The sequence below is a fragment of the Saccopteryx leptura genome, chromosome 3, assembly GCF_036850995.1.
Source record: "Saccopteryx leptura isolate mSacLep1 chromosome 3, mSacLep1_pri_phased_curated, whole genome shotgun sequence".
Classification (NCBI taxonomy): Eukaryota; Metazoa; Chordata; class Mammalia; order Chiroptera; family Emballonuridae; genus Saccopteryx; species Saccopteryx leptura.
The window spans coordinates 84,544,767-84,570,408 of NC_089505.1; the positions used below are offsets into that span (position 1 = coordinate 84,544,767).

General features: G+C 56.6%; 1 protein-coding gene across 2 annotated transcripts in view; it reads left to right on the plus strand.

The window, feature by feature from the left end:
• Window positions 1-25,642, plus strand: part of SKI (SKI proto-oncogene) — a 65,333-nt gene that overhangs the window by 33,804 nt on the left and 5,887 nt on the right. For both annotated transcript variants that reach the window (XM_066374826.1, XM_066374827.1), the window contains exons 2-3: window positions 25,024-25,146; window positions 25,331-25,446. In XM_066374826.1, coding sequence (XP_066230923.1) covers window positions 25,024-25,146; window positions 25,331-25,446 — 239 coding nt within the window. The remainder of the gene's footprint in view (window positions 1-25,023; window positions 25,147-25,330; window positions 25,447-25,642) is intronic.

Here is a 25,642-nt window from a genome sequence, read left to right on the forward strand (position 1 = left end):
GTTCTTTTTGGTTCTCACATGAGTGGGCCTCGGAGATGCTGGATACTGCCTGGTTCCCTGCCCTGGCCCCGCCCTGTGACAGAGTTGTGGCCACAGGTCCAGGGCTCTCTCCCCATTTACGAGAGGTCAGGCGGTCACAGTGGATGATGAGGCCTGCAGGCCCTGGGCCACCATCTGGCGGTTGTAAAACTGGGCAATACACATTTTGAAGGGGGATGGTGGAGAAGCAAAGTGCAGACGCGTCAGGGGATGCCCTTCTGCTCCAGGCAGACACCTCTGTGGCCCTTTTCTCTGGTGTCTGTGCTGAGGTGAAAAGTTCAGGTTGTCCCCTCTCCAGAGGGAGCTGGGGGGTGGGGCAGACACTCTTTCTTTCCTTTGGGTCCCTGGATTCTGGGGGTGGCCGAGAAGGGCTGGTTCATTGTTAGAAATCCCCGAGCAAGCGCGGAGGACAGAAAAGGCCAATGTGCACTTTGCAGGACTCTCGGTTGGGCCAGCCTGGGGCTGGGCCTTGGGTGAACTAACAAGTTCACAGGAGCCCCTCATGTCTGCCCCCCACTCCCAGCCTGGGCATCGTGGGCTCGCCGTAATCAAGGCAGGAAACAGGAGGGACGGGAGGGTTGCTGGGACATTCCCTGCACTTGGTGGTCAGCAGCCCAAGGCTGCCACCACCCCACCCATCCCCCAGCAACCCCCCCCCCATCTGCTGTGGCCTTTGGGGAGCTGGAGGAAGATGGTGTCCTTCCCACAGGGTGGGACCCGGGCTGCACATGGGCCCTGAGGCCCCTTTGGGGCATTTCTTTAGGAGGACTTCTTCAGTGTTCCTTCACTTGGTTTCCCTTGGGGACGAAGAGCTGGTCTGGGGACACAAGCCCTGGCTAGGTGCTGCCTGCCCTGGGCTGAGCAATCCTGCCAGTGCCTTGCCTTCGTGGGCCCCACAGGCCCCTGGGGCAGGGATTCAGCCCTTGTCCCTGAGGGGCTCCTGGGTATCTGCCCCACCCATGGGGACTTGGGGGACCCTGGGGCTCCCTTTCCCCCAGCTGCAGAGGTTGATGCAGGGGACAAAGACTACCTGGCCACATTTCTAGAAAGCCCTTCCTAAAAAAGGACCTGGTCCTTAAGACAACAGGAACAGGCAGCGTTCCCCAGACGGGAGGGTGGGGAAATAAGGGGGCTGTGGGGAGGGCGGTGTTTGTCCTGTTTTCTTGTTTCTTCTTCTGCAGGGGGCACTGGCCTCATGAGCAGGTGCAGGGCCAGCAGGACCCAGGGGCCTTGGGAAGGGGCTTGGCCTGGCCAGTGGGGCAGCCCGCCTCCCAGCCCCTTGCTGAGCCCCAGGCCCGGGCCCTGCTAGGAGGCGGGGTCGAAAGGTCACTGCCCTGATTTTTATCGCCTTCCCTTGAGTTCTCACGACCCCTCGCCCTCCACAGAGACTGGCCAGGCTGGTTCTCTGACAGGGCCTTTCAGGGGATGAAAAACACACTGAGAGGTCTGAATTGAAAGTCACCAAAGTGAAATGTTTCAATAGCTGAGAAACGGTGTTAAAAATCACGAGAAAGCACACACAGCTAGTTCTGGGGCGGACAGAAACCAGAGCAAGCAGGCGGCGCCCTCCTGAAGCTGGGGGCTCGGCGCTTTCCCTGGGCCCTCCGTCCGCACGTGAGCAGGGCACCCTGTCTGTGGTCCCGGGCTGGTGGGCCAGGACCATGCTCACCAGCACAGGTTGGGAGCCGTGGTGCCTTTCGTTATAATAATGGAGATTGCATTAGGGGTTTTTGCTCTCAAAATTGCCTCCAAATTCCTGAAAGTAAATACTGCTGTGTCTCATAAGCGTTGCCCTGATGGAACTACACATTGTATCGAAACCAGAACTCCCTGATGCCGGTCAGCATTTTGTCTGCGTGCTGGAGTGTCACTCCTCATCCCCCGTTGTCGCCCGTTGTCTCTGACCCTGCAGCAGGTCAGGTCTTCTGCTCACAGGATGATGGTGGCCCTTCTTAAACAGTGCATGCCCGTAGCCAGCAGCCCTGTGTGACTTGTGTTATCCCAGGCTCTGGTGCTCAGCCAGCCTTTGTTGAGCTGCTTCTGGGGGTAGGTCAGGTGGCAGGAGCACCTGGTCTTTGTTTGAGGGGCTGCCGGGGCGACCTGACACTGCCTGCGAACACAGGCACTGCCTCCACCTCCAGGAAGACATTCGTCTTGTGGGCCAGATGTCTGTCCCTGGCCCACTCTTCCCAGATGACCCCTGAGGCCATCTGGCCCTTTATCCTGTACCCATTGAGGGGCCCATGGCTCTCACTTGGGACTCAGGCCCAGTCCGGCTCCAGGAAGAGTCTGGGTGTGCTGGGCTGCAGGGTCGGTGGTGCTGTGTCCCAGAGCCTGATTGTGGCTTACCAAGGCGTCCCACAGACCCTTCTTATGCGAGGTGCCTGGACAGGAGGCAGGAGGAGTCTGTGCGGCTCCTCTTTGCTCTGTGCCTGTGCTGGGACTGGAACCCCGGAGGGGTCAGAGCACTGGCCGCCTGCACCTCTCTCTGGGCCCTGGAGGAGTGGGTGTTGTTTCCAGTGGGCCCAGCAGGGTGCCCGTGAGTGTGGAGTCCAAGAGATGTTTCAGGCTCCTCATCTGAGGATGGCATAAGGATGGGGGGGGGGCAGTTTCTGGCTGGGGGAGCCCAGAGTGACTGTGACCATGAAACCCTCGTGTGCACCTCCGTTCTGGTGTACAGGGTGGGTTGGGCTCTGAAGATGAGGGCTGCAGGAGGCAAAGGATGAGGCTGTCGTGTGACCTTGGGGATGGGCATGGCTGCACCCTGGGGCCTCTGTCTTTGGACCATCATGGCATCGCTCCATGGAGATGGCATGGCTGAGATGGTAGGCAGCCCTCTGGTTTGTGGAGTCAGAAGAGTATTTTCAAAGTGCAGGGTGGACATGGCTCTCCACTCCCTCCATCCTTCTCACAGCTCTGCTTCCGCCATCTCCTTCTCTCCTGTTTGCTGGGAGCAGGTCAGTGTTCACAGGCTGGGGTGCTGTAGTATTCGGGGAAACCTCCAAAGCTGTTCTGGCTCCTTTTTTGAATGTCCAGAAAGTTTTCTCAGTAAAGCCTGAGTTTCGTGTCCACGCCATGGTTAAGTGTTTGGCATGCAGCCAGCCTGTCCCCAGTGCAGCAGCCCAGGCCACACCTGGCCACATGGACCCCCCTATGATATGTTCCTAGCAGTGGGATTCCAGCTCAGGACCCAACAGTGTGATGGATGGTGAGATAGATGTAGCTTGTGGCCCCGTGGCAGTCAGGCCGTGAAACTTGCAGTGGCTGCATTGTTGGGGTCCAGGACAACAGTGGTGAAATGACAGGATCACAGGAGGGACGAAGACTGAGAGCCAGGGACGCAGCCCTTGATGCCCTCTCCCTCTGGCTAGAACATGACAGTGCTCCCTGGCCTCCTGCTCTTCCTGGGGCATGGTACCATGGTCATGGCATCTTTGCTGCCCTTGGCTCTCCAATCTTTCAGGGTCCCCCTTGGGCCCAGTATCTCCCATTCTTGGGCAGGAGCAGCCACGTGGGGCACTGAGGGCTTCTCAAGCCCCTCCTATGAGACTAGGGCCGAGAGAGATGGTGACTCCCCACCCAGTCAGTATGCACACAGTGGGAAGGCTGCTGACGTGGCCTTAGGTGGACAGCTCCAGTGAGTCCTCACTTGTGAGGTTGTTTCCTGAAGTCACACAGCTCCAGGTTGGTCTTCCCTTGAGGAGGATGCCTCTGGCATCTTGTGGATGCAGCTGAGGGGTGAGCTGTGATGAGGTGGCAGGGCCAGGGGGCTACCGTCAGGACACGGGAGCCCTTTGGCATGCATTTTGGCTGGGGTGTCTCAGTTTGTGTTTTTAAATGGGGGGTGTCTGTTTTCTCTGACATGAGCTGGGTGGGCCTGGCCAGGACGCATGGGTAGCTCTGCCTTTTGTCTCAACCTTTCCCCCCACCTCCTGGCAGGAGGCAGGTAGGAGGTGTTGTTTTTTAGAAACGTACTAAAGCCCTGGCTGGATAGCTCAGTTGGTTAAGTGTCATCCTGACACAAACTTCGCAGGTTTTATTTGTGATCAGGGCACATACAGGAACAGATTTATGTTTCTGTCCTCTCTCTCCCTTTTTCTCTCTCTAAAATCAATTTAAAGAAAAAAAGCTTAGAAACATTCTACTGTATCTTACACGTTTGCCAGAAGGAAGTTGCAGGGGACCCAGCGGGGATGGGGACAGAGCAGCCACAGCCAGACTCTCCACTCTCAGCTCCGGGCTAGTCCTGCGCACAGCCTCCCTGGCCCAACCCCTGGCTCCCAAGGGCACCCCCACTGACTCCTGGGCAGGGGCTTGCAGGCCCCGTGTGCCTGGGAGGGCTGGGGCAGCTCTGCACTCAGGGGATGTGTCTTGCACATCCCAGCTCTCCTCTCTTTCTGAGTGGGGCGGGGGCGGGGTGGCTCTGTGGGGAGGAAGCAGCCCTTGTCCTGGCTCCAGGAGGGGGTGTCTGCCCCATGGAGCCATTCAGGCACTGTGCCCACAGACCAGGTCCCGGGCTAAGGGTCTACATGTTCCTTCAGAGCATCCTAGGGGTACGTGGTCTTGCTCCACCCACCTGCCCCTGCGCTGGGCGCAGGACGCACCCCCAGGGACACCAGTACCCCTTCTCTGCTGCTGATAATCAATGGTCATTTTCTTGGTGCTTGGTGTTTATCCCCAAAGGAAGGACTAAGACCAGGGGTGAAGAAAGGAGGATTTCTAGGCCAAGAGGGGGACCCCAGGGCGAGGTTGCAGTACCAGGCAGGTTGTGTGCCTGCTGCTCTCCCACTTCTGTAGCCCCCAGGGCTGGCAGGACTCTGTGCCTCTGCCGTCCTGCCCCCCCCCCCAGGGGTGCAGACGTGTGCGAGACGGCTCTGCGCAGTCGTCCTGGTGCGAGATGCACCCCACCTGCCTCCCTCCCGGAGCTCTGCCCAAAGGGAACCCACTGGGGGGTGCAGCAGATCAGGGACCCACTAGGTCCTCTGCGGGTCAGCTGCCTGTGACTTGAATTCCTGGTTACTCTCTTTCAATGACTCATTAGTGCTGCTGAGTTTATGGGGAAAGGTGAAAAGCCTGTTAGTGTAGCTTTGGTCTTGACATATTTAGGACCCCGGCCTTGAGGGTTTTTCTCTTTTGTTCTGACGTTTGGGGATTCATGGGCCCATGTCCCCTAACGTGTCTGTCATGGTGTCCAGGAGCGCTCGAGCCCTTTGCCTTTGGCTGCTCCCCAGCAGGGACAGCTGTTGGGATGGTTTATACAAAGTGAGACTCCCCCCAGGGGACCAGAGTGGAGACCCCAACCGCAAACACAGGGCCACAGTTTCTCTCCTTCAGAGGCTTGGAGGGTGGGTCTCGGTCTGACTGGTGAAAATCATTTTGGTTAAAAGAAAGACTATTTTTGCCTTACCAGGCGGTGGCGCAGTAGATAGAGTGTCGGACTGGGATGCAGAGGACCCAGGTTCGAGACCCCGAGGTCACCAGTTTGAGCACGGGCTCATCTGGTTTGAGCAAAAGCCCCCCAGCTTGAACCCAAGGTGGCTGGCTCAAGCAAGGGGTCACTCGGTCTGTTGAAGGACCGCGGTCAAGGCACATATAAGAAAGCAATCAATGAACAACTAAGGTGTTGCAACGCGCAATGAAAAACTGATTGATGCTTCTCATCTCTCTCCGTTCCTGTCTGTCTGTCCCTGTCTATCCTTCTCTCTGACTCTCTCTCTCTGTCTCTATAAAAAATAAATAAATAGCCTGACCTGTGGTGGTGCAGTGGATAAAGCGTCGACCTGGAAATGCTGAGGTCGCCGGTTCGAAACCCTGGGCTTGCCTGGTCAAGGCACATATGGGAGTTGATGCTTCTAGCTCCTCCCCACCTTCTCTCTCTGTCTCTCTCTCCTCTCTCTCGCCCTCTCTGTCTCTCTTTCTCCCTTTCTCCTCTCTAAAATAAAAAATAAATAAATAAATAAATAAATGAAATTTAAAAAAAATTTATAAAAGAAAGACTATTTTCAACCCTCAAAGCTTGAACCTTCTTTAAATGTGTGACCATTGTTTCGTCACTCAGGACACACATGCCAGTGTGTCCCTGTCCTCGATTGCATTCCTGTCCTCAACCACACCCTCTGCTTCACGGTGCTTCCAGCTGGGATGTGATGTGGCAACGCGTGACAGTGATGTGCACATGCGTACACATGTCACACCCACCAGCAGCTTCAGTGTGCGGGGCCTCCTGTCTCCCCCTGTGCGGGACGTTTGCAGGCTGACATGCTGCTGTCCTGCTGTCTCCGTGTGACTCTTGCTTCCTGCCTCATGGCCCCAAGTGGCTGTTCTAGCCAACATACCAGTTGCGGGTGGGGTACTGCTCTCAGCTCACAGGACAGGCCTGGAGTCACGTGGCTGCACCTGATGCCAGGAGGGTTGGGAGGCAAGCCCTTTAAAGTAAGCAGCGATGCGCCCAGTGCAGGTCCAGCCACGCCACTCAGTGCCCAGCCAGGCCTGGCCTTGGCTGCCCTTGCTGAGAAGCTGTGCAGTTCAGCCTCGAGACGGGCCATGGGGCCAGACCAGTGGCTTTTAGGTTAGGGGCCCTCTATGCACTCTAAAGGTCCCTCACCCTGAGTGAAGAGAACTCTTAGTGGGTAAACGTTCGCATCTGCATTCACCAGGACGAAACAGGTCGCCCATGTGTTCCTCTTCCCTTGCCTGTCTGACCCTCCAGCCTGTGCTTTGTCCTTCCTGTTCTGAGGATGAGGGTCCTGGGGTCTTTGCCTCGCCAAGGTTGTTGGGCCACTCCAGATTAGAGTAGGGGCCGGGTCCTGGGAGGGCCGTGGAGGTCAGCAAGCATGAGACAAGCTAGGTTTTCCATGTTGTCCAGAAGTCCAGGCTGTCGGCTGCTGCTGTGGGATTTGGGTGTTGGTGGGTGCAGGGCTGGTTCCCGTGCTGACCTGGGAGTTGGGTGGGATGGCCCTTTCCTGTTCCCCTCTCCTGGGCCTGCTGACAGGGCATGGGTGTGTCCAGGGAGGGGTCTGCTGAGCCCAAGGCTATCTGTAGAGATCAGCCCTGGCCTCGGAGTGGGCACCCACATTTGTCTAAGCCAGTCTGAACTGGGCTTCCTGTTACTGTGGTTGGATGTGGCCCCAACTCTTGTGGGTGGAGGGAGACCATCCAGGCCTCCCCAGGCTTCCTGGGCATGTTGTGTTCCCAACACCCTGCAACTAAGGGTGCAGGGCTAGGAGATGGTCACCACTGTTGTGGCCGTCACCTCCACCATCGCGAAGGTCTGGCTAGAGTCTTGCACTTGCCCTGGGGGCTGAGTGCCAGATCCCTGAGAAGACCAGGACCTCCTGACAGCCAAATGGGCACACCCACGGACTCCCCTCAGGCCTCGCTGCACCTGCAGAGCTACGTGGGTGTGTGCCCCTGCGAGTGACCCGGTACCCCGGGACATGGCCACATTGGCAGGTCCCTCCCGAGGCTGGTTCCCGACAGTGTTCAGAGCCAGGTGGAAGTCCTGTCTTCCCTGACTCAGTGAGGTTCAGACAGGAGGGCCTGTTGGAGGAGGTGTTTCCACAGCCCCTGGGAGGTGAGGGGAAGAGCAGCTGTGGAGTTATCACCCATCTCTTGGTGGCCCAGCCTTCCCAACCTCACCTCCCACCCTCACGCACTGCAGATGCTCCTCAGGTGACTGCCAAGTGGCTGCCCTGGGGCTGCACCTGAACAGTGCGGGGCTGTCACCCACATCTCATGTCACATCTGCGCAGGAACTTGGTAGCCAATGACTGGACGGTCACCCGAACTCCTGCCCACCTGGCACCTCTGTTTCCTGGAGGGGCCGCCACGAGGCCAGGCCATAATGTTTTTCAGCTGTGGTCCTGAAACCCCTTCATCAGGATGCGAGTGCAGCCTTTAGGGCACCCGCTCTGCATACCTGTGAGGCAGTCTCTTCCTGTGGCACCTTTGTGTGGCCTGTGGGCCTGGCAGATACCCCAGTGGGGGCAAAGCCACAGGGAGAGCCCCTGTTCCCTGGTGGCCTTCTCTGGGCACTGTGTGCTCCCTTCCCCCACATCCAAGCGCTGTGCACCCGTGAGGGGGTTGGCAGCCAGCCCCCTCCCTGTTCTTGCTGCCTCTTCTCTGGGCTTGCCAAGAATGCCGGGAAATTAGGGGGAGGGGACACAGGAAATGCCTCCTTCCCTCTAAGGACAGCTCCAGCTGCAAGTGGAGGGAGTTGGGGGAGGGGCGGGCCTGCGGAAAGTTGTCCCCCCGCCAAGGCAAACCCGCACATCCCAGCCCTGCAGACAGAAGGGCTCTTTCTCCCTAAGTTTGGCCCATTGTGAGTGTCCTCTGAGGGGAAGTCGAGGGCCTTTTCAGGCAGTGGGTTTTCAAGAGCAGACTAAGTAGTGCCCTGACCCCCTTCGCCACGTAGGAACCACTCCACAAGGGCTCACCTCGGCCCCTTCGCCGGGAAGCCCCCCTCAGCGTCCGTCTGCATTGCAGGAGCCTGTACATCCTGTCTCCTTGCCCTGCTAGTGGCGTGGTCTTTCTCCTGGGTGGCTTCTCCCACAAGTGTTCTGGAGCAGTGGTCCCCAACCATTTTTGGGCTACGGACCGGTTTAATGTCAGAAAATATTTTCATGGACCGGCCTTTAGGGTGGGACGGATAAATGTATCACGTGACGGAGACAAGCATCAAGAGTGAGTCTTAGACGGATATAACAGAGGGAATCTGGTCATTTAAAAAAAATAAAACATCATTCAGACTTAAATATAAATAAAACAGAAATAATGTAAGTTATTTATTCTTTCTCTGCGAACCAGTACCAAATGGCCCACAGACCAGTACCAGTCCACGGCCTGGGAGTTGGGGACCACTGTTCTGGAGAGTCCGTGTTACCTGACACCTCACATTTACACCTTTAAGAAAGATAAACCCAGTCTAGAAAACAACTGAGAGACAAGCTATAGTTCAGGTATTTAAAAAATAGAACAGGAGGACCCATCCTGATTAGGTTATCTGAACCCCAGTCTCAGAGTGAGGGTCAGAGTTGATGTGCAACTAAGTTGAGGACATATGGGCCCATCCCTGCTGTGATCTCATCCTTAGTGAGCAGAGCAGGCCCAGACCCAGTGCCAGGGCCAGCCACATCGCTGTTGCTGTCGGTGGTGGGTGGGGCTTTCCAAAACCATGGAAACCCTCGTGTCTCCGAGCCCACTTGCTCTAACACCAGCCCCAGCTGTCCACCCCCAGGGCCTGGGGAGAAGCTACTAGTCACCCTTCCTCTGCTCAGAGAAGGTGCAGTGGGCCTGTTCTCACTCCCCAAGGGAGCTACTGCTCTGCCAAGACGTCTCCGGAAGACCCCACCCTTCCCGCGTGGTCCTTGGTTTTGGGCAGTGAAGGAAGGGGCCCAGTGGGGTGTGTGAAAGCCAGTGGACCGGTGCAGGGCTGGTGTTGGCACAGGCACGGGGTGGGTCAGGTCCTAGGTTGGTTCAGGGGCTTAACCAACCTTAATCCTGGTGAGAACCTCAGTGCCTTGAGCCCTGGCTGCCTTCACCCTCCAACTTGCCTCCTGCCAGCGTCGGGACCACTGGGGCCGTGGGGCCAGATGACCACTTCATTAGTTGTGAAGAGTTCCGCACCGTGGAGACATGTCCTATTTTAAACAACAGGGTTCCTGTTGGAGGGCAGCTGTGTTTGGGGTTAGCGATTCCAAGAGCACCACGTGGTCCCCGCTGTGGGCTGCTCCCAGGCCCAGCTCTTCTATGTCTGTCATTCCCCCTCCAGCTGAAAATCAGGTGTGGTGTGAAGCGCCCCAAGTTCTTCCCCATCCGCACTCAGGCCCTTGTGCACTCAGTCCTGGCTCTTCTCAGGGTCTCTGAGGGCTGGCTTCTGCCTCTGCAGCCGCAGGTCAGGGCCTGGCAGGGCCCTTTGTCCCCCAAGACACCCCAGCGCCAGTAACAACCTCAGACAGGAGAGGTTAGCCAGTCTCGTTTGTCACTTTGTTAGTGCTTGAAAGCGACGGACATTTTGTGGAGTATGTTCTGTAAGTTTACTGGGGAATATTCTGGAACCACTCTGGTGGCTCCCTTCCTGTGTGCTGGTTAGAGCTGGTGACAGGCCGGTGGTTTCTGGGCTGCAGCTGTCTCCCAGTCACATCCTTACCTGTGAGCCATATTCTAGCCCAGGCCCTGGGGACACAGCAGTGGTGGCTTCTCTGTCTCTTGTCAGCCTTGTGCTCTGAGCTGCCCTGCAGCTGGGCAGCGCCACCCCTCCACTCTGGCTGCTGTAGTGCTCCGCTCAGTGTTGTGCCGGTTTCTATGGAGAGAAAACAACCAGGGCGTCTGCCCTGCTGGGAGGGGGGAGGGGGGAGTGGAGGGGGAGGCGCCAGGAAGCAAAACAGAGCACGTGTGGGCGGGGCGGGCCACCAGTTTCCACTTCCTGGCTGGGAACTGGTGAAAGTGTCCTGTCCCACACTAGAGCTGCCTGGAAGGCCAGGACCAGACCTGCAGGAAGAGTGGGGCCTGCCCCTGGGGAGACCTGCCACAGAGTGGAGGACAGCTACTTGGGAGCCCCTATCCAGATTGTGGGAGTAGGCAGCTGGGCACAGAAGGCCAGCTGTCATGATGACTGGGTTCAGGCCTTCCTTTCTGCACGTGCCCCCCTCTGAGCCCACCTCCATGCCCACCTTGCTCCAGCCTCCTTGCTTGGCACGGGCTGCCCCTGCTTTCTCAGGGCCATTTGCAGGTGTGGGTGTGGTGGCCACTGCAGAAGTGAGGGGCTGAGGCCACGTCCCCCTGCTTGGGCAGGCTGCCTCCTCTTGGCCACCAGCTCCGAGGGCACAACCTCTGGAAAGTCCCTCCTGGGAACCTGCGCCCTGAGAGAGCATGCCCTCGGGGAGGTTCCCCAGGTCGCCCAGTGCTGAGCAGGGCTCCTGTGCCCTGGAACCTGTGCTGCTGAGATCTCCCCTGGTTGTGTCCCCTCCTTGTCCCTTCTGCTCCTCACCCCATAGGCCACACCAGTCTGGGGCTCTGGAGGCCGTCTCGTTGTGGCTGGTGCAGGGAGCAGTTTAGGGACAACACGTCTCCTCAGCTGTACAAACGCACCCCTAGGCTTGACCTTGATGGTATAAAAAAGAAATATTTTATTTTGTAATTTGAGTTAGAACACAGAAAACACTTTTTGCCTTCACTGAAGTACAGTTTTATTTTCTTGTTTTTGGACCTGCTAGAATATTCTTGAGTGTGGTGGCAGGTGGTGTGGTGGAGCTCTGGTCCATAGGTCGGAAACATGGCTTTGCCACGTGGTGCTGGCGCTGGGCCTGGCTTCTGCTCCCTGGTGCCAGAGCTGCCCACGTCTCTTGCTTGTCTGTGCCCTGCACAGCCCGAATGGTGCATGCATTGGTTAACGAGTAGGCTTAAAACTTCCTTTGGGAGCTTTTGTTTGTAAACACATTAGAGAGTGGTTTCCACATTCCTGTCTCCAGTGTGAGGTGCCTGGCTGTGTGGCCACCCAGTTGACGCTCACAGGTGCTGTGGACTCTGTGGCCAGCATACTGGACTGCTGTGGACAGAGCTTGGCATGTGTGGGAAGCCCTTTGCCCTAGGCTCTTCCCAGCCCTCTTCTGACCCCGCCCCCTGTCTCTCCCCACCTCACCCCTGTCTGCCCCCGTCCCTGGGCCTTCACAGGTGCCTACTGCAGGACCCCATGGACCGTGTGAGGAAGGGTGTCAGCCATCATGGTGTCCTGGACAGCAGTGCTCACCTCACTCAAGGGCAAACCTTTTCCCTCTCTTCGGCCATCTCTCAACTTGTGTGGGTTTTGTAGCTATTTAAGGTTGTTTCCAGTAAAGGAAAATGAAAAGTTTCAGTTTCTGCAGTAAGCCTCACTGTTTACCTTCATGGTGTGCAAAGCCCTTCTTTTTATCTTTTTTTTTTTTACAGAGACAGAGAGTCAGACAGGGACAGACAGGAAAGGAGAGATGAGAAGCATCAATCATTAGTTTTTCGTTGTGCATTGCAACACCTTAGTTGTTCATTGATTGCTTTCTCATATGTGCCTTGACCGCGGGTCTTCAGCAGACCAAGTAACCCCTTGCTCAAGCCAGCGACCTTGGGTTGAAGCTGGTGAGCTTTTGCTCAAACTAGATGAGCCCGCGCTCAAGCTGGCGACCTCGGGTTCTTGAACCTGGGTCCTCTGCATCCCAGTCCGACATTCTATCCACTGCGCCACCGCCTGGTCAGGCACAAAGTCCCTTTTAAAAATGCAAGTGTGAGAGCATTTGACAACAGTGCCAGTTCCCTGAGACCACACGGGCCACTCTGCCCAGAACTCACGTCTGTGTTTCATTCACGCAACCATTTCTTGTTCATGTCTTGGTGCTGACAATGTGCCCTCACTGAGGAACAGGAAGGGCTGGTGGGGGTCCATCCTCCCTCCCTCAGCTTCGTCTTCAGCACAGGCCAGCTGTGGCAGGTTGCCCCTACCCCATGTCCCCCCTCGCTCTGTCTGATGGCAGCTCTGGCCTCTTGGGGCTGGGGGCTCATCACTCTTTACCTGTCTCAGGTCTTGCTGGCTCTGCACACCCCCCGCTATCCCATCAGACTTTTATAAAATATCATTTCAGCAAAGGTGACTTTATTGCCCTGATTTGTGGTGCAGTGGATAGAGTGTTGTCCCAGAGTGCTGAGGTCGCTGGCTCGATTCTGCAGTCACCTGCTCAAGCCCCAGTTGGGGCACATAGGAGAAGCAATCAATGGGTGCACAACTAAGTGGAACAATGAGTTGATGCCTCTCTTTCTTTCTCTTTCTCTCTCTCTCTCTCTCTCTCTCTCTCTCTCTCTCTCCCCCCCCCTCCCTTCCCCGCCCCCTCCTTCTCCCTCACCCTTCGCCTCTGTCTTTCAAAAAGAAACGAAGTTGAAGTTGTCAATGATCCCAGGGCTGCAGCAGCAGTGTCTTAAGCTCTACGGGTGGGTTGCTTGCCCCAAAGTGAACCCTGGATCCCCCAGTACAGGGGTCCTTCCCCCTCCTGCCTTTGGGGGCCACAGGGTATAAGCGCTGGGGTACTCGGCCCCTTCTGGGTCTAGGGCTGTGTGGGCTGGGCCGCCTTCCTCTGCTAGCTAGGTGCCACTGGGGATATTTATATCTAGAATTTGAAGATGGGAAAGTGTTGTACATGCACAGGAAAAGTTCTGAGCTGGAGAGAAATGGGACCACCCAGTGTGGGCAGGTGGACTCAAACGGCAGGTGGGCAGTAGCCAGTGAGAGTGGAGCTCGGAGTCGGCAGTGCTCCCACTCGAGTCCTCCTTCCCTCACAAGGTCTCCCTGAGTGGGACGAGGTGTGGGCTGCAGGCTGCATCCTGGCAGCATCTGGTAAGGGCAGGGGTTGGGAACCTATGGCTCGTGAGCCAGATGTGGCTCTTTTGATGGCTGCATCTGGCTCGCAGACAAATCTTTAATAATAAAAAAATAATAACGTTAAAAATATAAAACGTTCTCCTGTATTACAATCCATTCATTTCCTACCGTTCATGTTCATAGTTGCGGGTGGCTGGAGCCAATCACAGCTGTCCTCTGGGACAACACCAAGTTTTTATTGGATAATGCATAACGTACACGGGTCGTTGTATGGCTCTCACGGAATTACACTTTAAAATATGTGGCATTCATGGCTCTCAGCCAAAAAGGTTCCTGACTCCTGCACTAGGGCCTCCTCCCTCCCTCCTGCCTTTTTCAAAGCCCCCCTCGTGGTTTTGCCTGGTGAATTGCCTACAAAGTTGGCACTGAAATGGAGGCCCAGTGGGAGAGGAGCTGCTGGGGTCCCTGTTTCCTGTGTGCCTCCCCTTGGATTCTGAGAGTAGGGGGAGCGGGGGACTCCAGCACCCTTGGCAGCCATTACCCAGGCCCAGCAGCTCCTCTCGTGGAGTTTCTCTGATGGAGGCAGATCTGTGCATCCAACTGAAGGCTAGAAATCTGCTTGCCTGGCTCAGAAGGTTGGCTGCAATGGCTCTGCTGGGGGGTGTGGCAGGCAGTTCCCTGGGACTTGGGGCAGGATTTGTGGGTGGAGTTTGGGACTTAATTCTAGGCTTGTGGGTCTTTGTCCTTTGACCCCTCCAAAAAACCTACCACCCAACCCAACTGAATATGTCTGTTTCCTGCCCACAGTCAGACGCTGGGCATGCAGTGGCCTCCTTGCTGGGTGGGAGCACTTCCCAGGACCCCAGCTACCAACCAGACTCCTCCTTCACCCCTCCTGTGCTCCCCACTCACTGCCCCTGTATCTTGTTATAAGTGAGCTGTTGCACATAATTCATCCCAGGGTGAACGGAGCCTTTGTGCTGGGAAAGAGGTGACAAACGGGGCTCCTCCTGCGGGCGTGGGTGGTAGGTGAGATAGCACACGGGGCCTCCATGGCCAGAGATGCGCCTGTGTTGGGTCAGGTCAGGTGTTCTCAGGTGCACACTGAGCACAGGCTCACTGGCTGCTCACCTGGCCCCGTCTGCCTGCCAGTTTCTCTCTCTGAAATGAAACATTGATGATTCTACTCTCAGCCAGGGCCTGGGGATGTCCCTGGCCTTAGGACTCTCGGTTGGCATCTGATTCTGTGTTTGGAGGAGCGAGGAGGAGGCAGGAGCCATTGGGTGCCAGGATCCCCAATTGTGGCCACTTAAATCCACTTGGGTACATCTGGGGTTCAGCAGGCCCTTGGTTCAGCCCCTTGGCCTGCACCTGGCTGATGTCTCATGCCAATGTGACCCAGCACTGCCCATGAGCCCACCCTGCCAGTCTGGCTAGATTTGAGGCCAAAAGAAGTTCCTTTCTGCTGTCAGGTCTGTGGAAGGCTTTGTTAGGCACCCCGAGGTTGAGGCAGCGCTGACAGCTCCCGCTCCTTGAGGTCCTCTTTAGGCCACATCCGGTTCATACTGTGTGCTCGCCTCACGCTGGTTCCGGAGCAGCCCTCCCTGGCGTTTCTCCTGAGGTCTTTAACTTCTGACAGACAACACAGTGTGTGCTATTACATGTGTGCATATGCTCCTCACGTGTGCGCACACATGGACGTGCACAGAGATCTTTGTGTGCCCAAGTGTGGCGGATATCACTGTGAGTCAGGAACATGGCCTTTTCTTTTGGGCACAGGGTCAGGTTGAGAAGAGCATCTGAGGGTGCCCCCATGTCCCCACTTCAGGCAGAGTGTGTGGCAACTTGGAGAAGGCCAGTTTGCAGGAAGGAGCCCTGGGTGTGGGCCCTTAGAGGGTCATGTGGCAGCGGCTGTCCCCGTGGTGGCAGGGAGACACTGTGGAAGGGGCAAGGCGGTGCTGGGGGAGCTCACGCACCTGCTGGCAGCAGACATGGGTGTGAGAGGAGGGCCCAGGACACGACCAGGATCTGCGCCCCGGTGGGAGGTAGGGCGGGACACAGGTGACCATGCGTGTTTCTGCTGCTTCTGACATCAAGGTAAGAGCACCCCACCCTCTGTGGCCGGGGCTCTCAGTCAGCCATGGGCGGCATCTGCTGGAAAATTCCTTGTCACACAGACCTGGCCTGTGCACCTGGTGTTTTTGGGGCCTTTCTCTGGAGACCAGCGTGCGCCCCCTTCCCCGGTGCCTGTGGGCCTTTGTGTCGGTCTTGTCGAGAGGGTGCCGTCCTTTGGGCTTTGGCAGGTGAGCGCCGTGGCGGCACGGCTGTGTCCGGCGCAGTCCCTGCTGGCTGGGCAGCTTCCTTTGTTAAGGCGATTCTGTCAGACAGCCTTCCGGGGAACTCAGACACAGCCTCCTGCGCTGCATCGCTGTCTCCCTCTCCCTCTACCTACAGCTTTCTCTCTCTCTCTGGGTGGAGATGGCGTTTGTCCCGGATGAGCCCCACTCGCCACGCTGACCTGGTGCTGGAATAGATCCTCCTGCTCACCAGCCCCCAGAACGAACTCTGGGTTTTCAAAACAGCTTGATTGGTCCTGGTGTTCTAGGTCTGTTTTAAAAGTCCTCGTAGCAGTTACTTTCCAGTGACTCAAAGGAAAAGAATACCACCACTACCAACCCCCTGTCCACCTGTTCTCTGCTTCTAAAAGTGAGGGATTGGGGGTGGCTCTGCTGTCAGGGGGGTGGAAGCACAGAGGTCTCTGGGGGTCAGGACAAGAGTCCATCCACATTTTTTTTTTTTTTACAGAGACAGAGAGAGAGAGGGATAGATAGGGACAGACAGATAGGAACAGAGAGAGATGTGAAGCATCAATCATCAGTTTTTCGTCGCGACACCTTAGTTGTTCATGTGCCTTGACCGTGGGCCTTCAGCAGACTGAGTAACCCCTTGCTCAAGCCAACAACCTTGGGTCCAAGCTGGTGAGCTTTGTTCAAACCAGATGAGCCTGCACTCAAGCTGGCGACCTCGGGGTCTTGAATCTGTGTCCTCCGCATCTCAGTTCGACACTCTATCCACCGTGCCACCACCTGGTCAGGCGAGTCCATCCACATTAAAAAAATTTTTTAAATTGATTTTTAGAGGAGTAGAGAAGGAAAAGGGGGCTGGGGTTGGGGAAGGAGCGGGAAGTGTCAACTGTCCAGTACGTGCCTTGACCCGGCAAGCCCAGGGTTTCTATCGGCGAGCCCCACAGGTGGATAGGGGGGCACATCACTGTTTTGTCCACTGTGCCACCACAGGGCAGGCCAAATGTCCACTTTCTTCATGGAAACCCATTCTTGGTCTTGGCTCTTGGCGACCACCTAGCCCAGGGCTCCAACCCCAAGCAGGTGAGCCTCCCCTTTTCTCCCAAGGCTGCTAGATTGTGTGCTTGCACTTCACCTGCTTCAGGAGTCTGCAGGGTGGGGTGGCATGGTGCCTCCAGCCCCAGGCGCCTGCCCTCCACATTTGGGGGTTCCTTTCCTATCAGACAGAGGGGGGCTGGGGACTTCTGGGAGCTGCAGCCCGAGGCATCCCTCCTGCATGGAGCCTGGGACGGGGACGTGCTGAGTGGCCCTGTGCAGGTCAGAAGAGGTTTCCTCAGAAAAGTGGAGAAGTAACGGAAGAGATGCACTACTTAAATTTTTAAAGAAAATCAGAGTGACTCTTTAAAATTGTTGTTTCCATTGCATTTTAGAGTTGGGCTTGTCTTGCATATTTAATGTTTTCTCTGTATTCACAGTCATCAGAAAATAGGATAATTTAGCTAAGCATAATATGAAACATCAATTATCACGTGGACAGCATGGCTGGTGCTTATAAAGATAGCTTTGCTGTTTTTATACCAGGGAGGTCTGCAGGAAGGGTCCACCATGCAGATCCTGGGCACTGGGTGGAGTTTACCCACAGAGGACACTTTGCCACAGGGCATCCAGCACCCCCTTAGAGAGGGTAGTGCCTTGTGGGACTCATCCTTGGGTACTTGGTGGGGGCCGTAGGCCATGGGCCGTGCTCACCCAGGTCCTGGGTGATGTGTCCCTGTCACGGTGTGCCCATGCTGCCTGTCCTCAAGCTCGCAGGTGGTCTAGTGCTCATGTGGCCTCTGCTCCCAGGTGTGTAGGTCCTGCCCGCGGTGGCAGGAAGGGACTTCCAGGGGCTGTGCTGCCACGATGGGGTGTGTGTCCTGGGCAGTTGTTGCCCCAGACACTCCCTTCTCTGGGCCCCAGGGTGCTTTATTACGGCAGCACCTTTGTAGGAATGGACCACATCAGACTGAAGCTGAGGCTTATGACACATGGGTGGCAGGGACCCCTCGACACCCCCCCCCCCAGATCACGGTCCCCCTGCCCCAGAGCCCATCCACCTTCTGCTCCCAGGCTTCGCCTTACTGTTCACCATGTTTGCACAGGTGCCTTGGAACTGTTTCTGTTCCAGAGAGTTCTGCTCCTCTTGGGCCTGCCTGGTCTGTTCGATGTTTTTGTTCTTTCTCACTTTTCTTCTTTGGTGTTGATGCGCTTTGAGCCATGTCTGGGTCAGTGTCCCCACTGCTGCGCTTTGGAGGGGCCGGGGCTGGTCCCAGCGGCTGTCTGCACAGCGCTGCCTGGACCATCTGCCTGCGTGCCTGCCTCCCTGGGTCTCCGCAGGCCATAGTGACGGGTTCTCCCAGGCGGTGTGGGCACTGGGTGCTGTTCCTCCTGGCACCAGCGGGCAGGGGCCTCCCCTCTGACACGGGGCATGGTTTTCATTCTCCTTCATTCTGGCCCCTGGGACTGGGGCATATGCTCCTGAGTTTAGCACCCTGGTAGGGCGATGCCATGTCATTGTCCCCGATGGCTGGAACGTGCTGTGAGAGGGGTCGGGGTGGGCATGGCACTGGGCCCATGTGACAGCAACCCCCAGGGTGAGCCAGCAGCAAGGGCCTGATGCTGTCCAGCCTGAAATTTCCATGAAAAGTTTTCATTTGTCCTCTTGGCTATTTTTCTGCTGACCACATAGTGACAGGAAAGTGACAGGCTGTGTTCACAGAGACCTCTGCCTCCTGGCTCTCCCTGCAGGGTCCTGGTCATTACACACACCTGCCTGGGCCCACTGGGCTTCTGTCCCCGGACTGGGACATCTCAATAGGTTGATGTGAAAAGTCCCAAGTGTGTTCCTCCTCCTCCGAGAGCCTGGGCTACACGAGTGTTTAGTGGACCTTCTCCATCCACAGTGCGTTTCTGACTGGACACCGCGCTTCACAGTCCAGCTCCTTGTTAAATTTGCCTGTTGGGGAAAGAACTGCTTTCGAATTTTGCTTCTAATTCAGGCGGCAAATTCCTAGATGAGTTTTCATCTGACGTCTGTAATGTTAGCAATGTGCTGTTATATGTGGATGCATTTTGACCAATTTATTAAGGACGTTTCGTCACCTGCTGGCTCTGAGGCCTGGGTCTGAGGTGCAGGCTGGTGCTCACCTCTGTGGGGTCCCTGGAGCTAGGGCTGGGGCTGCTGTCTTCTGAGCAGCTCGTCAAGTGCTGATGGGACCTCAGGTGATGCCAGAGTCACATTTTGGGAATGCACTGCCCCTTGGGACATGCAGGGCTAGGGGAAGCATGTGGCCAGGTTACTTCGAGGGGACCTGGGTCTTCAGGCACTGAGGGTAGGGGGACAGAGCGGGAAGGGACAGTGCATGGATGCTAGTCCTATGCCTCGGGACAGGGGTCTCTGGTCCAGTGAAGGGGCCAGGCACAGTTTTCCTGGTCCAGCTGTGTGAGGGTGGTCTCTAGCCATCTGCCCACCTGTGAACCGGTGCTAGATTTGAGAGCCAGCTGGGCTCGGCCGGGCATTTCTCCTGAGCCCCTGCCTGTGCGTCCTGCCCACCTTTCCCCTACAAGACCCTGGCCCAGGCCATGTCATCCAGAGTGGATGGCGCCCCTTGTCTCACTCAGGGACAACATAGGGTTCCTGTTGCCCACCTGGCAGTGAGCAGCTTTCAGGAGCCCATGTCTCCCCTAGACCAGCTGCTTGTCCCCTTCCTGAGAGCTGCCTGCACTCTGGTGGCTCAGTTCCTCACCCATCAGCCATTCTCCTGGCACAGTGCGAGCAGGCTGTGGTCTGTGCTAGGCCTGGTCTCACCCTCCGTGGAGTCCTCGCCACCACAGCTTAGGCAAGGACATGCCACATGTCCTGACAGACATGGGTTACCCCTGATTACGAGGACTAGAGCACTCCCTGCCCTCTGACTGGGGCATTCCTTTCCTGGTGGTTTTGCTTTGTGAATCCTGACAATAGGGGTGACACCACAGGTGCTTTGGTGCTGGTATTGGAGAACAGTATGTCGTGCCATGTCAATGCGCTTGGCATCGTGGTGTCCCCAGGCCGCTTTGCTGTGAGCATTTCTCCTCTGGGCAGCTGCTCTGGCCTTTGCTGGTTTGACAGCAAGTTGGGGAAACCACTTACCTCAGTGGTTTTGGTTTTCAACCAACAATTTCACTTTTTTTAAATAGATTTTTTTTTATAACAGCTTTATTGAGATAATTTAATACCATAAAATTCACCCTTTCTGAGAGGACAGTTCTGTGGTTTTTAGTCTCAGCAGCCATCACAGTTACCTAATTGTAAAACATTTTCATCAGTCCAAAAAGAAACCCAGTGCCCAGTGGCTCTCTCCTCGGCACCCAGGTCCTGCCTCCTGTCTGTGGACATGCCTGTTCCGGGCCTTCACATGAATGGAATCACGCATGGTGGCCTCCCAGGTCTGACTTCTCACTGTGCATCATTTTCAGGGTTCTTCCTGTTGTAGCTAGTGTCTGCACCCACTCCTGACACGGGCCGAGTCACGCTCGTGTGGATGGACAGCCCTAGTGGGTGCTGGGTGGTCCCTATGTGTGGCCTGTTGTGAACAGTACTGCTCTGAGCACGCACATACACGTGTTGTGTGGACATGCGTCTTCTACAACCTTGAGTCCTTGCCCAGGAGTGACATTGCCAGATAACATGGGGATTCTGTTTGATTTGGGGGGACCCAGCACACTGTCTCACAGTGGCCATAGCACGTTTCCTTCCTCCATGTCATCACCCTACTCGGACTGTCCATCTGGTGAGTGTCTGTGACTCCTCATTGTGTTCTTCAGTTCAGCTCTTTGCGGTCACCGTAGTTTCATGTGCAGTTATCAGAAATAACAGACGTTCCCCATGTGCTGCATCGAGAGTCTTCCCAGGGTTCTAGTCCCTTTTCTCAGTCCTCTGGCTGTTTCCTGAGCAGTGGGTCTCGGGTCACGTGGCCTAGGGTTTCTGCAGCGTGTGTACCATGTTGCATCTCCGCCGATGGCCCTGCTTCTGGGAGGGTTGGTCTCACAGTGGTTTGATTTCTTGTTTCCTTGGTGATGAGTGATGCTGAGCCGCTCTTCGTGTGTTTGTTGACCACATGTGTGTGTCTTGTTTGAAGAAATGTCTGTTCAAATCCTTTGCCTTTTAATTATTTTTGTACGCGTGTCTTGTTGAGTTGTCTTTTTTTCTTTGTATTCTGAGTAAGGGCCCTTATTGGATAATCTGATTTGCAAATAGGGGGTTGGGTTGTCTTCCCATTGTCTTGATGGTATCCTTTGCAGTGCAGGAGTTTCTGACTTTGACACCCACCTCCATTCTGTTTTATAGGGGGCATAGCTTTTTCAGCAGAAACCTTCACACACATCAGCAACCTTGACTGCAGAGAGTTTGGTCCCTGGGTTTCCTCTGAGAGTTTAGGGAAGCAATTCATCGTAGAGAAGCTGCACAAAACCACCCACAGTGAACAAGACCCAGAGATGAAGCTTGATGTGTCCCCTTTTAAGGATTTGCTTTCAGCCAAGTTGGAAATAGGTGATAACAGTGGAGGTGCCATCAGTAAGGGTCCACTCAGAGCAGGACTGTGACTGGTGGCTCTTGGGATGTCAGCATGGGAAGGTTCTCAGGGCACGTAGATGATCCTGCTACTTTTGCCGTGCTGGTCTCCAGGGTTGTGCCATCTAGAAGGGATGTGGCTGCAGGACACATGGGCGCTGCCTCCCATGTCAACCTGGCCTGGGACACTCTCCCCAGCCAGCTTCCAGCACAGCCGGCCCATGCGTTTGATGGGGACTCTGTTCCCATTGTTTGATTTTGTGTCCTGCAGTGCAATGCAGGTGACTTACGTGTGAGCAGCTGCTCACAGTCACAGCTGAGACTGGCTGCTGTCCACGGTATGCCCCCTCCTGTCGGCTGAGATCTGGTAGGAGATAGTGTTGGCGGGGTGGTTGAGGGGCGGGTATGCTGGATCAGGGACAGGAGGGGTGATGGAGAGGGTGCAGGGTGGGTGTGTTACATAGCATCTGCATGCGAGTGGTACCCAGTTCTGTGAGCTTCCCATGGGTGGTCCCTGCTCTTCCTGGGAAGGTATGTGCTTGCCTTTAAGTTGGAGGCCCTTCTCTGCAGGGCAGCAGATTGGGGGTCCCTGGCCTGTTTTCCTTTAGCGCTGACAGCTTCTCCCTATGTGGCCGGTGGCCAGACTCCTGTTCAGAAGCAGGTAGCTCGCCCGGAGCTTGTAGGAATTGCCTGTTCCCTCAGGTGTGAGTAGGGGTTACCAGAGCTATGTGGGCCCCACGCCCTCAGCAGCACCACTGTCAAGGGAACTGAACTCCTCTGAAGCCAGTCTTGACTTCCCCTGGTCAACAAAGCAGGCCTGGACCATACTGCCTGCTCAGAGCCACCTTTGCTGGCCGCCGCAGCACTTGTGTGGGCTCTGTGTGGCGGATTTTGTTCTGACTTTGGATGCACGACCCCTCTCTACAGAGGTTGGCTCAGATACCTTTGTCTGGAAAGGTCAAGGCAGGGACCGTCGGCACCAGGTAGGCAGCGAGAGGGAAAGAGCTGTGGTCTGGGGCTTTTTGTTCAGCTTTTAATTAATAATCAGTCATTAATTAGACATTTAAGGAGTGACTGTCCATGCCTGGGAACCACCTGGGGTCTACATGTGCCCGCCTGCCTGGCATCTCTGAATTGACCTGTGAGGGACCTGGTGGCAAAGGCTCAGAGGCAACAGGGCATGTGGACAGGCCAGCCTGCCATGGGTCCCTCGGGCACCCCAGGGCAGCCCCACTGTCTCTCACGGGTTGGCACGTTCCTGGGTGTTGCGTCGGGGGCATTGGTTATTTTTTCCTATTTATTCCCCGGGGGTCTGGCTCACGGTGAGCCAGGGTCCTGAGGGATTCTGCTCTCTGTCCCACCTGTGACTTTGAAGTCCCTGTTCCTAATCCCTGAGGAACTGACTGAAGTTTGGTCCAGGTTCTTCTGCCATCAGCTCACAGGGGCCTCCCCCCCTCCCCTGGTCTCACCTAACCGTCTCCTCCCCACCCAGGTGCTCTGTAGCATTGGTCAACATGAACACCAGCACTGTGGCCTGGCTGCCACCCAGACTTGGCCTGCTGTCCAGCCTTCATGTCCTTGCATAGTCTCACAGCAGGGTTTGTCAGCTGGACAGTGGGTGTCGCTTGCTCTGTGAGGGATTCCTCGCTGAGAGGGACCCAGTCCCTGGCCATGTCAGCCCCCCAGGAGCTGTGCTTGACCCTCACCCAGGTGTGGGGCCAGCCTTGTTTCAGCATCTGGGGCCTGGCCCTTCCGCAGGGAGCTCAGGGACCAAGTGTGGTTTCTTCCATAGGGATGTAGTCAGTGGGGACCTGGCATTCTGGGCACGGACACATGGCCCGTGGTAGCTGCAATGAGGCTGTGGGCTTCCCCCGTTCCTTGGCCAGCGCCTGGTCCTCAGCCAGAGCACCTGGTGCAGGAGAGCCCAAGCATCCTTGGGTGACAGTTGACATCAGCCCCGCTGGGTAGCACTTGGCAGCACACGTTCCCATTTGCTGGAGGGGCCTCGGGCCCTTTCTCCAGGGCAGGTCTGAGTACTCAGTGTCCACACTGACCTATATAGGAAGCTGCCCTCAACCTGAAAACGTGCCCTCGGCACCCTGCCTAGTAGGTAGGGCTTGGGCTGATGGGTGCTGGGTGCTAGGCAGGTGGGTGTGGCCCGCCTTGCAGCCCCGGTTGTCTGACACCCTAGGAAGTCTCCCTGAGGTTTCTCAGAATCGGCGCCTGTGGCTTTTCTCTTGGTGAGAACTCGGCTTGTTTCTTCCCTGTCCTATCTGCTCAGACAGGAAGCCCCACCCTTGCCATGTAACTGACCCCCGCCCTCTGTGCTCAGGTGGGAGGCGTCCAGACGTGCAGGCAGAGGTCGGGCCAGGCAGCTGACACCGTCACTGGGCTTTGTCTCCCCTAAAGAGCAACACTGAGTGGGTCTCCTGATTTTTGCAGGGTGGTCTGTGGGTTCACCTCTGGAATGTCTCCCAGGAGATGGGCACGCACCTGACTCAGCTGCAGGGCAGCGGACCATCAGGGCAGCTACCTCTGTGTGAGGGAAAGGCCCCTGTGGCTCTGGACTGGCCTCCTGCCCTGCCCTCTTATCCCATGAGAGGGGCTGCAGGACTCCTGGCTGCCCTGAGGTGGGGGTGGCGGTGGAGTGTGGGCCCTGTGCACAGATGCTAGCTCATTCGTTCTGTGGGCCTGGGCAGGGCTGTCCCCTGGAGCCCTTGGTCCACAGGCTCCTGCTCAGGGTTCAGTCTGTCCCGAGTCTCTTACTTCATAGTGACAGTGGTGGTGAGCAGGGCCCCCTGACTGACCACTTGTCTCCCTCCCACCCCCTGCAAGTCCATGCCTCCTCATGGCCAGTTCTGTGATGCAGTATTTTCTTCAAGTGTTTTGGAGGTAGGACCTCCGCTCCCCTGAGGTCAGGTCTGGGAGCATGTCAGGGCTTGTCCCAGTACCCCTAGCCTTAAGTGGGTGGCTATGTGTTGGTCCATGATGTGGACCCTGGCATGGACCCTGGCACAGCTGCCGTAGGTGCCCAAAGAGCCTCCTGGACACGGCCCAGCCCGTTGTGCTTTCTGCTTTGGTCTCAGCTGGGGGTGGCGCTGTTCCTCTTCCAGAGACCATCATGTTTTCCAGAAAGAAGCCCTGCACGCCCTGGCTGGGGGGTGGTTCTCCTTTAGATGCTGCCGGGGAGCCAGTGCAGGCTCAGCTCACCTGTTGTAAACAGTGCCCCTGTTTTGAGAATGTTTCCTTGGAGGAGTTGTTGCTGCAGGCCTTTGCCCTCCCACCACCACTATGTAGCTGCTCAGGCCCAGGAGCACTTTTTGAAATTAGTTCTATTTGGTGAAATCTAACTCTGTAAACCCCATGTGATACCCCTAGAAAGCTTCGGGCTGCCCAACAGAGGGCCCCCCAGTCAGTCAGGGGGCACGCTAGACAGGCCACCTGGCACGGGGAGGCAGGGGCCATTCTGAACAGACTGAAAAGGTCTTTGCTCCTGCTGGCTGTTCAGCAACAAGTTCCTGTGCCACACGCGGCTGTAGTGAGGGCCAGTCCCGCTGAGGACTTGGTCGGGTCTTTGGCGCTCTCCCAGGACTATGTATGAGCATCAGTGTCCGGCTGACCCCATGTGCAGGTCAGAGTCTGCAGCACTGGACCCGCCTTGTGCACAGTTGAGTCTGCTGGCAGGAAGACCCTGCCCAGGGTGTGGACATCACCGGAGGTGCCAGTGAGAACATTTGTGTCGCTCACAGGTCTCCTCTGAGCCCCCAGTCTCCATTAGAAAAACAGACGACGGTCCCTCCCAGCACCCCACTTCTTCGGAGAAGGACAAACAGTCCGGCTGGTTGCGGACCCTGGCCAGCTCCTCCAGCAAGGTTTGCGGGGGAGGCAGGGTGGGGTGGGGCCTATATGAGGCCGGGTGGTTGGGGCCAGGGGCTTGTGGGCAGGACGATGGGCGGGGCCTTTATGGGGCCAGGTTGAGGGGGCCGAGGGTCTTGTGGGCATGGCAGGCAGCCCCTCGCTCCCTCTGCCTCTGACTCGGGCACCTCTTGCCCACAGAGCCTTGGCTGTGTTCACCCTCGCCAGCGCCTCTCCGCCTTCCGACCCTGGTCCCCTGCCGTTTCTACGAGTGACAAAGAGCTCTCTCCACACCTCCCAGCCCTGATTCGAGACAGGTAAGGGCCTGCTGTGCTCAGTGGCCAGTGGTCACCACAGTCTTAGGGACAGCAGGGTGGGGGTTGTACTCTGCAGCCTCAGTTTCCATGGTGGTCAGCTCCCTACTGAACTGAATAGACCAGTGTTTTCAAACAGAATTGACGCAATTCGTAAGCGTCCGTGCAAGTCTGAGGGCGGGCACCCAGGCTCTCCTCA